The 11,709-nt window shown below is 57.2% G+C and overlaps 1 protein-coding gene, 1 long non-coding RNA gene and 1 pseudogene across 6 annotated transcripts in view; all 3 read left to right on the forward strand.

The window, feature by feature from the left end:
• Positions 1–5,038, forward strand: part of VOPP1 (VOPP1 WW domain binding protein) — a 60,191-nt gene extending 55,153 nt beyond the window's left edge. For all 5 annotated transcript variants that reach the window (XM_039862799.1, XM_039862798.1, XM_039862797.1 and 2 more), the window contains one exon: positions 2,694–5,038. In XM_039862799.1, the coding sequence (XP_039718733.1) occupies positions 2,694–2,884 (191 nt within the window). In that variant the 3' untranslated portion in view covers positions 2,885–5,038. The remainder of the gene's footprint in view (positions 1–2,693) is intronic.
• Positions 5,039–5,714: 676 nt separating this feature from the next.
• Positions 5,715–5,833, forward strand: LOC120602542 (uncharacterized; annotated as a pseudogene).
• A 280-nt stretch (positions 5,834–6,113) lies between these two features.
• LOC120602476 (uncharacterized) lies at positions 6,114–11,709 on the forward strand. The gene is made up of 3 exons (XR_005652781.1): positions 6,114–7,207; positions 7,377–8,787; positions 9,342–11,709. It is a non-coding gene; the product is annotated as an uncharacterized LOC120602476 (long non-coding RNA).

The raw sequence follows: 11,709 nt of genomic DNA on the forward strand, positions 1-11,709 counted from the left end.
GTAACTCCAGCTTCTTCATATAACGTTGTGTATTTTCTTTCTCTAACTGAACCGTCTGCCGTGCACCTTCGCGTCTCAGCCCCCGTCGGGTGAGGAGCTGGCGCTGGAGTCCCCTTGGCCTCTGGCTGTCGCTTTTATATTCTTCCACGCTGTGCACCAAGTCCCACTACAGTGAACCCCAGTCCAGTTGGCTTTGGCACTCTTTGTCACTATTCTTGTACCGTCTGTGACCATCGCTTGTCCGAGGACTTCGGCATCTATGTGCTCGAATGACCCAGCCCCTAGTTTCAGGTCAGAGGCCGCCCGCCGTGAGTCCTGGCCCCCTCCCCACACCGCGGCGCTGCTCAGGGCAGCCGCCTGCACTGGTTCTCTGGGCCCATTTGACGAAAAGTGTTGGGTACCCTCACTGAGCTTGTGTTCTGCCTTAGAAACCCTTTCTCGTTCCTATATACCGTTTCCTGCGCCCTGTGCTCAAGCTCGTCCCATCCTGAAAAATACGTTCCCTTTGCTGCCATGATACAGCTGTTACTGCAGCCTTTTTTCAGTTTCTTCCCAGTCTCGTCTGTGTTCTCATCTGCCTGAAGTATTTCATGTCTGTTTCCCGTCTTGGATGCTGGTCTCTCCTGCCACCCGCCTGCAGCCTGGTCCTTCCTCCCTCCCTGCACGCTGCCGGGGTCTCTGTAACCACACCCCCGTGCTCGTCGCCACTTCTGCACACAGGCTCCTGAAGCTGCCTTGGCTCCAGCGGGTCCAGCGTGGAACTCTCCCCAGCCCTGGCCCCTCTCCCGTGTCCCCTCTCTCGCTGGGTGGCCCCCTTACTGAGACCAGAAACCAGGGTCATTTCTGTTCAAGCCTCTTCTCCACCCCAAGCTTGGTGTTGCTGAGTCGGTCCCCAGGCCCCTGTGGTCACACCTCCTGATCACCTTGCTTGTTCATTCTCGCCTCCCCGTTTCTCTCACATTCAGAGGCTTCCGTGTTGTCTTTCCTGGACTATTCTAATAGCCTCTTTGTCTTTAACTTTTTGTATGTATAAAATAGAAAGGGATCCAGAGATAAATAAAACATAACCTCTGCCCTTGGGAAACTCGTGGTCGTGGTCGGTCAAGGTCGTAGTCATGGGCAGGATGCACCAATAGAAGCAGGTGCCATCTGCTGGGCGTGCAGGTGTGAGAGGAGGCAGCGGTTGGTGACCGTGGCGTCTGTGGCAGAGGCCCTGCGGCTGACGCCTCGGAATGCGTTTCCAGCCTCATGTTCTGTTCCACGTTGTCTCCTCCAGCAAGTTTGTAGATGTCCTGATCCGACTTCCTCAGGTTTGAGACATCTTGCCGCCTCGGTGGGCATCTGCTCAGGACTCTGACCTTCATTCAGTTAGACGGTGGCAGAGGGAGAGGTGTCACAAAGAGAACCTAGACAGGAGCGTCTCTGACACTCCGGTGTCTCCCTGGGTTAAGTGAGGCCCCTCTTGGGCAGACCGCGTCCACTTGCAAAATCCGCTCAGCCCAGGAAGCACCAAGGCGCCCGTTTCTTGAGTCCCCGTGCGAGCGTATGCAGGATGCCGTCCGCGCTACCAACACGCCAGAGTCAGCAGATCGCAACGGCAGCCCAGGTAGTTCTACCCATTTAATGACAGTTAGGGCTCCATGTGGGGCAGGGTGACCAGCGTGCTCCCCGTCACCTCTGTGCTCTCCGGACCCATCTCCTGCACCCCGGGAGGCGGGGCGGAGTCACTGTGTCCTGTGGCCTTGGCCTTGCGGAAGGGCAGCCCTCCCTCGGTGTCGGGCGACCTGAGATTCCGTACTGACCACCCCGCCTTGCTGGTGTCATCCCAGGGTCGTCTCCCTGTCTGAACGTGCTCTCACTTGGATGACAGGTAGTCCCCTCCCTGAAGGTTAGGCTGGGAGTGGAGACGCCCGAAATGACGGGGGGAGATTCTGGCCAACAGGAGAGCGGCTCTTCCCACGCTAGTGTCCCGCGGCGGTGCCCCAGGCTCCGTGGTCCGCAAGCGCACCTGGCCCTCGGCTGTGTCCCAGCATGTGCTGCCCCAGCCCTCGGCAGAGCTGTGCTGGTATATCACGCAGGGTTCGGTTAGCGAGGCCCTGGCCCCCGCCCCCCGGCACCCCAATCCTGTTCACGTCCTTTCCGTCACTTAGCCACCCTGCGAGTTTGTGTGTCCTCCAGTCGTCTGCACCCCAAAAAGATTAGAGCCCCAGGAGGCCAGGGACCTGCTCTCATCCCAGGCGTCCGCCATGTCTGGGCGCTTTGCCACGGCCACTGTCAGCAGGCTGTGCTGGGCAGTGGTCTCCATGCGGCCACCTGTCGGCAGGCTGAGTGCTGGGCAGTGGTCGCCACATGGCCACCGTCGGCAGACTGAGTGCTGGGCGGTGGTCTCCACGCTGCCACTTGTCGGCAGGCTGAGTGCTGGGGCAGTGGTCTCCATGCGGCCACCTTGGCAATGCGTGTTGAGTGCTGGGCGGTGGTTTCCATCGCGGGCTGGTCTGTCAGCAGATTGAGTGTTGCTGTGGTTTCCATGCTGCCACCTGTCGGTGCAGGCTGAGTGTTACGGGCAGGTTTCACTGGCCATCTGTCGGCAGGCTGAGTGCTGGGCGGTGGTCTCCACGTGACCCCCGGCAGTGCTCTGCGGTGCTGGGTGGTGGTCTTTTCCGCTCTGCTCACGCCTGCTGTCTGTCTTTCAGGAGCCCAGCAGCCAGGACTGCTGTATTACGCGGACCCCGGAGGACCAGGGGTGAATGCGCCTGGGAACCCTGTGGCCATGGCTTTCCAGGTCCAGCCCAACTCGCCCCTGGGAGGCACGGCCTACCCGCCACCTCCTTCCTACTGCAACACGCCCCCGCCCCCCTACGAACAGGTGGTGAAGGCCAAGTAGCAGGTGCGCCCGGAGCCTGCCTGGGCGACGCTGCGGGGGCAGGGAGAGGCCTTTCCAGGCTGCCTTCCCCGTCCCCGTTCGCTTCCAGAATGATCTTATGAGCCGCTGAGGGCGAGTTCCTCTTTGATGTCTTCAAAGCAAGCACAGCTCCCTTTCAAGTTTTCCGTGGACGACCAATATTTGAAGTCTCCCCGTATCCCTCTGTTTCTGATGTAATCTGTGCTCTGGCAGTGTGGACAGTCCCCAAGGGTTGACACCCTAGGGATCCTCCGGAGAGAGACAGAGGCGGCAAACGAGGCTGGCGTGTCCGGGGAGCCTGGCCGAGCGCACAGAGCGGCTTCCGTCCCCCTCCGTGGAACGAGGCCCTGGGGTCGGCTCCGTGAGCCCCTCGTCCTGTTGTCTTCCTTTTCATGATGCTGCTAGAGAGACGTTTGCTGGAGAAGCCTTCCTGCATTTTCATCTCCCTCACCTGAAGGTGAAAGGGTCGCCCCCTGCTCACAGCCGGGGCTGGGAGAGGCTGTGTACAGCTGTCAGTGCAAGGGGATGGGCACCCTGAATTAGGCCACGTGGGGTGTCTGCAGTTATTTGAAAGTCACCAAGGAAAACTATTTAAATTCCTGGGAAGTCGCTCCCTGCCCCAGACGGGGCCCTGCATTTCGCGGGCGCCTGGTCCGACCTGGGAAAAGCGTTTCCTCTTTCCAGCGCATTTGTGCAGCCCTGTCCTTTGGAAAGGTCAGCCTGAGCATGTGTCAGGTGACCAGAGGTCTGTGCACCCTTCCCCGCAGTTTTCATAGAGGACACTTTCAGAGTGGAGAGGCACATCTGGCTGGGAGTCACACCGGCCCTTGGGGAGGGGCGTCCCGGCAGGGCTGTGATCTGTGTGACCTCAGCAGCTGGGCGCTGGGCTCCTAAGAGGAAGCGCTGAGGGAAAGGCAGGAACGCAGTGTCTCAGGGCGGTAGCAGGCCTCCCAGAAGTCCTGACGAGGTTCCACGGACCCTTGTTCAAGGTCGGGGTGGAGGAGATGTGGCCGGCGAGGCCAGGCCTGTCTCACCCTGGGATCTGGCGAGCTGTCCCCAGCTTCCCCAGCGTCGTTGAGAGTGAGCGGGGAGGTTCTGTCTGTAGTTAGTGATGCTGATAGTGTAGTGTTTAAACCCAGAGTGACACCCGGTGGGTGGGCCAGGACGCGTAGGTCCCTGACGTGCAGCAGCGAGGTGGCAGGCTCGGTGGCGGGAGCTTGTTTTCAGGTGAACAAATTGGGGCCCCAGGAGAAACTTAGATGTGAGCACAGCGACATTGTGTTGGAGTCGGTGCCGAGGGGTTTTCAATCCCTGGACCTCGGTGTCCCTGCTCTCCTGGGATGTCCCTATGGGCCGGAGTCCCTGCTCCTCCGAGGACGGAGACTCTGGGAGCCCCCAGGGGACCCCACGGGACACGCCCGGAGCCGAACCAGCGCCCCAGAGACGCGCTCTGTGAGCACAGACGCTGCTGCTGGTGTCTCGACCGCCATCGCGTGGACCGCTGCCCTCCGGTCCCCGACCGCAGGACCGCCCCACGCTGGGCTCCTCCTCCGAAACGAGCCAGCACAGCACAGCGTCCGCCGCTTACGACCACGTGGCCCGAGAAGCTCCTCCTCCCCCAGGCCGCGTTTGCTGCATTTTTAACGTCCGCGTCTCCCTCGCGTCTTTAAGGACCCAGTGCCCGAGGGCCGCCCGGCTCAGGGTCAGACGCGGCTGAACAGGTGCCCACGTCCGCGACGGAGTCCGCTTCATCCTTTTTGATAGCAAATGATCTTAAGAGACCGGACGGTGTAGGCAGCACTCGACCACTTGGTAGTCCTGTGTTTGTGCTGGACACGTCCCCTTTTCCCTCGGAGCCCACGGGGCGCCTGCTCACGCCGCCCGTACTGGCCCCGGGTGTGGCAGGCGGTTCCCGGCCGTTCTCGCCTCCTCTGTGCGGCCCGTGTGGCGTGCCCGCCGCCCCGAGGGAGGCCGCTCCTGGCACGTCCGAGTCCCATGGGGTCAGTGGTCAGAGGTGAACTTGGAGCAGATCTGTGCATGTTTTTTTCTCCGCAGCGTCAGGCTCATTTCTGTTTTCTGTACTCTTTTGATAGAGTCCTGTTTCCTATGTATGCAAAATAAAAATAAATTTGGGCACGTGCGTTTTTCATTTTGCGGGGAGTGGGGAGGAGGGTGGAGGTGACGTTCCCAGTGGGGAAGCACCTGCTGCGGGTCATGAGTTCAGCCAGGTGGGGGCCGGGCGGGCGGGAGATGTACCCCATCTCGGGAGAACCGGAAGCCGATGCTATCAAAGAATGTAGGGAGCCTTTAGTTCACCAACACATTGTAAAAATCTAGCTAAAGAGTAAATAACCCGAAGCAGGAAGTAGGAAGTGTTAATTAGGCCGACTCACAGCTAACGCTGACGGTCACTGTCCCGGGGCCTGGATCTGCTTCTCACAGGTAGGTGAGCCTTGGTTTTAAAACCCAGCTCCACTTGGTCGACAGCTGTGTGTGTCTCACAGGTCTATCGAAGGACATAGTGGCTGCAGTTAGGCTGCGTTTCAGATGACTCTCTGGTGGAGATGACGTTTGTAAAGAAGTGTTTTGTGATTTGCTTCCTTAAAACAGATGAGCCGGGAGGGGCGAGCAGCTTGCTCGTGGTGAAGTCAGAGCTGAGTTACACGCCTTACCCAGGCAGCCCACAGGGTCATCAGCTTGTCCCAGCCATTTATAAGCCAAAGGCCATGGCTGGAGGTAGCAGCCCAAGGGCTGGCTCCCTTCTATGTAAACCCTCTCAGGTTTTAACCGAACTTTAAAAAAAAGCAAGTGTACGTACGGCCGTGCTACCCTGAACACGCCCGATCCCGGCTGATCTCGGAAGCTAGGCAGGGTCGGGCCTGGTTAATACTTGGATGGGAGACCACCTAGGAAGACCAGGTGCTGTAGGCGTAAAAAATAAAAAATAAGGGATTGTAAGCTGACAAGGCCCTTGCAATCTGTGAGGTCAACCAAGGGTTGCCTCACCTAAAAAATAAAAAAAGCAATAGTGGCTCTCGAGGCCCAAAAGTGCAGGAAGAGGATTTTTGAGTAGTTTCTGGAATAGAGGAAAAGAGATGTGAGAAGAAGCTGAACATGTGGCCGGGGCCGTGAGGGCTGCACGCTGAGGCCCAGCAGGTGCCGAGAACAGGCGTGGCCATGGGCAGGTGCCAGAGCGGTGAACTAACAGGTGTCCTAGAGAATGTTCTAGACACCAGCTAGACCGGAGACCTTGTGTTCTCCCCCCGTCTCCCATGTAAACGGGGCAGCTGTCCACAGGAATGAATGAGCCCGAACCCTGCTTTCTCATCTCGCAGAGGGGCGCTCTGCGTGGTAAGGTGCTGGGAGATGAGCCGTTAGCATCATTATTTTATTTCGAAATGGGTTAGCTGTTTTTTAATGTATCATTCGATTAAAACATTCATAGTGTGGGCTGCCCTGGGTGTCCCACGAGCCCTGGAACTTGATCCACCATCCCAGGGCAGTCCTGCGCAAAGTGGAAACCCCAGGACCTGTGAGGAGCCGTGGCCCAGTTCAGCACGAGCCCGTCCTTTGGACATTTCCGCTGGCACCGGAGGGAAGATGGTCAGCCAAGGGTTCCGACTTGCACACCGGCCTTTCGACCCAGTCGCCCAAGCGCGTCTCAGCTAAAATGAGCCCTAATCATTCAAGTTCTCAACTCGAATACTCTTCGGTGCCAGAGGTGACATGCGAGGGCTCCGAGTGGCATGGAGGCCACCGGCACCGTGGAGACCGCGGGCTCTGAGGCGGCCTCGCTCGCAGCCTGTGGCTGTTGGTTCGCTCTGTGTCACCTTCAGTGACTCAGACGAGCTCGAGGCTCAGTTTCCTCAGCTATGAAATCGGGAGGACACCGCCTGTTGCTTATACCAGGTTCGTACTGGGCACGTGGTGGACGCATGACAACATGCTCAAACCCCCAGGTTCTCCCTCGCTCCGTATTTCCCCAAGGAGATGGGGGGGCACAGTGGGGGTGAAGGCGACTTGCTGCCCAGCCCTTCGCCCTCTGTCAGGGGACCAGGTCTGTGGGGTGGGGGGGAGGGAATCGGGCCACGGTCGCGTGCAGTCAGAGCCACGGGCGTCCCGTGCACCCCGCCGCCCTGCGCTCCCCTTCCCGTGCTGCTCGGTTTGCGGTGCTGGTGTGTGTGGCCCCGTGACGGGAGTGAAGCCGATCAGAGCGAGGAAGGCGACCCCCCAGCAGCCGTCCTGGTCATCCGGGGCGAGGTCCGTGAGCACCCAGGAGGAGCCACGAACTATATACAGTGTTAGGTGCGTTTATATTACTTTGGGAGTTTCTTGTGCTGTGCCTTGTCCCCCCACGACTCTTTGCGATAATTCTGCCTTGGACTGACAGCTGTGCCGTCCAGGAAGCCCTCCCCCAAACGCCCAGGTGGGTGCAGGGCGTGCCGTCTGCATGACGCCCCTCCCCTGCCGCCAGGAGGAAGGCGAAGGGACCGGCTGGGCCCTGTGCGTCTCCCCACTCCGAGGTGCCGTGGAGGTCCGGCGTGGCGTCCCCGAAGGAAGGCTCGGGGGCGGGCGTCACAGCACCCTTCTTCAGCAGTGGCAGCAGAGTCGCCGTCCCCTCTGTGGACTGAAGCCCCGGTCACTCGCACGCACCTGGCACGCACCTGTGTGCACAAGACATGGGGTTGACACCGCACTCGTACCTTTGAAGGCTGCCTGGGCACCGCCCTGCAGCGGGAACGGCCCCTCGTGGTCTGCGGGGTTCCCCGTCTTGCTTTAAAGCTTACAGGGGAGACGCTTTGCATGTGTGTTCTAGACCAGCGCTGTCATTGCAAACATGAGGTGAGCCAGATACCTTAGCTTTTCATTAGCTACGCCAAAAAAGTGAAATTAATAACATTTCATCCAACACGTCAAAATGTCAACGTGCAGTAATATAAAGTGTATTAAGAAATGTGACACCCTCTTTTTCCATACTGTCTTCAAAGTTCAGCCTGCCTCCGCCGCCCACTCTCCACGCGTAGCAGCCACCCTGCAAGGGAGCAGTGACCCGCAGGGCCAGCGCTGCCCTGTTGGACATTGTGCCACGAGAAGTCACTCAGCGCCTGCGTTGTTATGACGAGATCCCGTGAGCTTAAAACCACATTGATTATTAAAAGGTTGACGGTAAAATTCAAACTCCTGTGACGTAGCTTACGGCTTTATCTTTAAACATCTGATTGTGCAGAGTCCTGCAACAAAACTCGTTCTCACAGAACTCAGAAATTCCTGGAACGAGTGACCCGTCTCGGGAGGTCAAAGGGCGAGTTGCTTCCTGGAGCTGCTTGGGCCGAGCGTGCGCGTTGCTGCCCTCCGCCGCTGCCCAGCGTTTCATTCTAGTCTCCAGTGGTCAGTCCTGAAGTGGCGTCCAGGGGCGGCTAAGGAGCCCCCGGAGGAAGAGACAGCAGCTCTAGTGGGACGCTCCCGAGATCACGTGCTCTCGGGCGGGTAGATGACGCTAGGACCGGCCCTGAGGTCTCCTGTCCCAAATGTCTCCCCAGCCACAATGTCACTCCTTCGGTTCTCACCAAGTCCTCCAAGGCAGCTCGGCTGGCCCTAGAAGGAGCGAGTTGCTATCGGCGACCGGAGGGAGGACAAGGCAGTAGCACTGCCACTTCCTGCCTGTCCCTGTCAGCAAGAACTTCCCAGCACGCCTGAGTGCGGGGGCACAAAGAACCCTGAGGCGCAGGTTGCAGGAATCACGTCCTCTCATCAGAGTCCTCACCCCCAAATCTGCTGGCTGCGCGAGTGCCCTTGAAAAGTTTCCCCTCAGATGTGACGGCGCTGTACTCGGAGGTGTCCAGGACCCATCCGCCTGACATCTATGACTGCTCCCTGGAACCCAGGTACAGAAGTGTGTGTGGGGGGAGGGTAGAGCTTTGAGGGGCCAGTGGGAGGGTGATGGGATCTCCTGAGGGCAGAGTCTGGTGGGTGGGGCGGGCTCCCATCTCCTCGGGAGGTTAGGCGGGTGGTCTCTCTGGCTGCCACTTGCTCCCCTTGCCAGGAGGGGTCCAGTGGCAGAGAGCCCTGTGCCTTCTCCTCCCTCCCTTGGAGAGACGCAAAGTGAGGCACGGCCCGGCCACCCTCGGTGACTCGGAGGTGGAGGAGGGTGGTCTGTTGGTCGCGCCTTCGGGCGATGAGGGCCCAGTGCTTTGAAGGCGTAGTGCACTTCTAGGCAGCGCTGGGGACACACGTCCACCTGGGAGCTCACCTGCGCTCTCCTGCAACTCTCACACAGGCTGGCTGCCCCCGTGTCAGCCCCTGTCCTGGAGAGGTCAGGATGGAGGCGGGACAAATGCATGACATGCTGCGGGGTGGGAGTCAGGGCCAGCCAGCCCCTGGGTGCTGAGCCTGCATCAAAACCCAGCCTGGGGGTCATGGGACCTCCTGGTGTTTCAAGCCCCCCTGATTATGGAAATGTGTAGAGCAGCACAGGAAATGGATACAGAGAGGGACTGAGACCTGCCAACAGCAGCACCAAATACCCAGGCGGGCGAGCCATCGCGAGGGTCTCCCTCCAGCTGCAGGTGACATCTTGACCGACCTCATGTGAGACCCAGAGGCAGATCGGCCCAGCTCAGGTGCTCTTGAATTTCTGTTCTGTGGAAACCATTTACTGTTATTTTCACCCACTGAATTTTGGGGTAATTTGTTACTCAGCGATAGATCACGAATACTGCAAAGATCTTGGGGGGAAGGCGTACCTTTGAATGAATGAATAAACCCATGTTGTTATTTTTTATAAATCGTATACTCTGGTTTAGAGCCCCGATAATGGTGTGGATGCTTGTCCTGCAGAGTCGACTTAAATTAGAAGTGGTCACACTGAAATGGTGGTTTGGGGGAGCAGCATGGCCTCAGGGGGTGTTGAAAGATGGGACTCGCATGCCACAGGGCACTGAGTCCGAGCCTGTCACACCCTGTGACTTCCCCTGAATGCACTGCCTGGCTTAGGGTTATTCCCAAGAGGCACAGCTCCCCCTGCCCATCTCATTCCTTCTTCCCCACCACTTGTCCCACATGTCAGTGTCCTGGACGTCCAGTGTCCTCTCCAGGCCACTGCTTCCCATGGTCCCCATCTCAATTAGGTCCCAACGAGGGCAAACATTTTAAAAATACATAATGGGATTAGGATAACAAACTCTCAGGTAGCCACCACTAAGCGTCCACAATTACGCATCTCTACATTCTTTCTGTCCTTGCCCTGGATTATTTTGAAGCCAATCCCAGACATTTCATCAGTATTTCAGCATGTAGACTATCACACGTAATTAAAATCAACACAGTTGTTTAATTCTTTAAAGACCCAATTAGTATTTACGTTTTTCCTGATTGTCTTACAATTTTTTTAAAAAAATTCATTCGTTTGTACCAGGATCCCAAGAAGGTCACACCATGAAATTGGCTTCTGTGTCTTTGAATCGATAGGTTTTCCCTTCCATCTGTTACCGAGCTCTGGTCCACGTGCCTGACACTGCGAAAAGCCAGAAACGCAAAACATCAGAGTGTGGAGTAAGGAACGGGTTGTGGACAGAGAAGGCGTCAGCTGAGCGGATGGGACTTAGCAGTGCCGCAGACCCATCTGGCTTGTGGGGCTAAGTCAAGTGTTTTCAAGGGTCTAGAGGGAAGCGGTGTGTGGAGGCACTGGCAGGGTTTTAATGGGAGACATTGGAGCTCGACCATGTATGGTAAGGGCGTTCAGCACCCAGTCTCCCTGGACAGCAGACCCTTTGCTTTTGAAAGGGTTCCTGTGTTTAAGTTCTGGTTTTGTGATGGTCCTTTGGTTCGAGTGTGTGCAGGCGTGTGTATGTTTGGGGGATGGGGTGAGACTTTGGCAGCTGGAGGTCAAAGTTCTCCCCTCTGCAGATGCTTTGGCTGTATGACTTGTGGATTTGGTTGCCTCTGAAAAGCAGCTCAGCATCTTGTTAAGCAGGGCAGGGCCATTTTGAGCAGGTTCTGTGGTTACACATCTATTTATCCTCCTCACCCTTTTTTTCTTTGTCAAAGAAACCACGTTCTTTGTCTATGTCCACAGTCTGGAATTTGCTGATTGCATCTCCGTGATATTTTATTCTTGTAAACTAGCAGTTAGATAGAGAAGCTGGTCAGATTCAGGTTCTTTTTTCGTTTTGAAGGTCTACTTCAGAGGTGGTGGGGTGTCTCCAGGAAGCAATTGACGATCACTGCCTAGACTCGCTAGCTAACTGGGTGGCAAAGCAGTAACACTGACAGCTCTCATTCCTTCTAATATCTCATAGGTTGAGATCCTGAGAACCGCGCTCATTGGAACAGGATATAAAGGAGTGTAAAGCTCATGTGCACGACCTAAAGCTTAGGTTCTGAGCACGTCTGTGGCTGTTACTTTGCTGTTTCTGTCCGCTAAAGTTCAGGTGGCTTATGTAACGGCTTATCTTCCTCCACTACCCTCAGCCTTCGGCGAGAATGGAAATTAGTTCCATTTTCATCCTTGACCTTGAACTCTCTGATGGTAGGTACTCCCCTGAATTTGGGCCTGGTTGACTCTGCGCCCCACAGCTCAATGGCTGTGTGACCTTGGACGGCTCTCCCAGCCCTGAGTTGCCCCACAGGTAGTGGACTGTGGCCGGGCTCCCCCCAGGTCTTGTAGAGGCGACTGCGGTCACTGAACGCCGGGTACTCATCCTGTGCTTCACACAGCGCCAGCTCAGTAAATGATCGATGCCATTGTCACACGGGGGAAACAACATGCACGCAGGAGACGAGGCCTACTCAGCGTACATGAACCCAGA

The sequence above is a fragment of the Pteropus medius genome, unplaced genomic scaffold (genome assembly GCF_902729225.1).
Source record: "Pteropus medius unplaced genomic scaffold, Ma_sr-lr_union100, whole genome shotgun sequence".
Classification (NCBI taxonomy): domain Eukaryota; kingdom Metazoa; phylum Chordata; class Mammalia; order Chiroptera; family Pteropodidae; genus Pteropus; species Pteropus medius.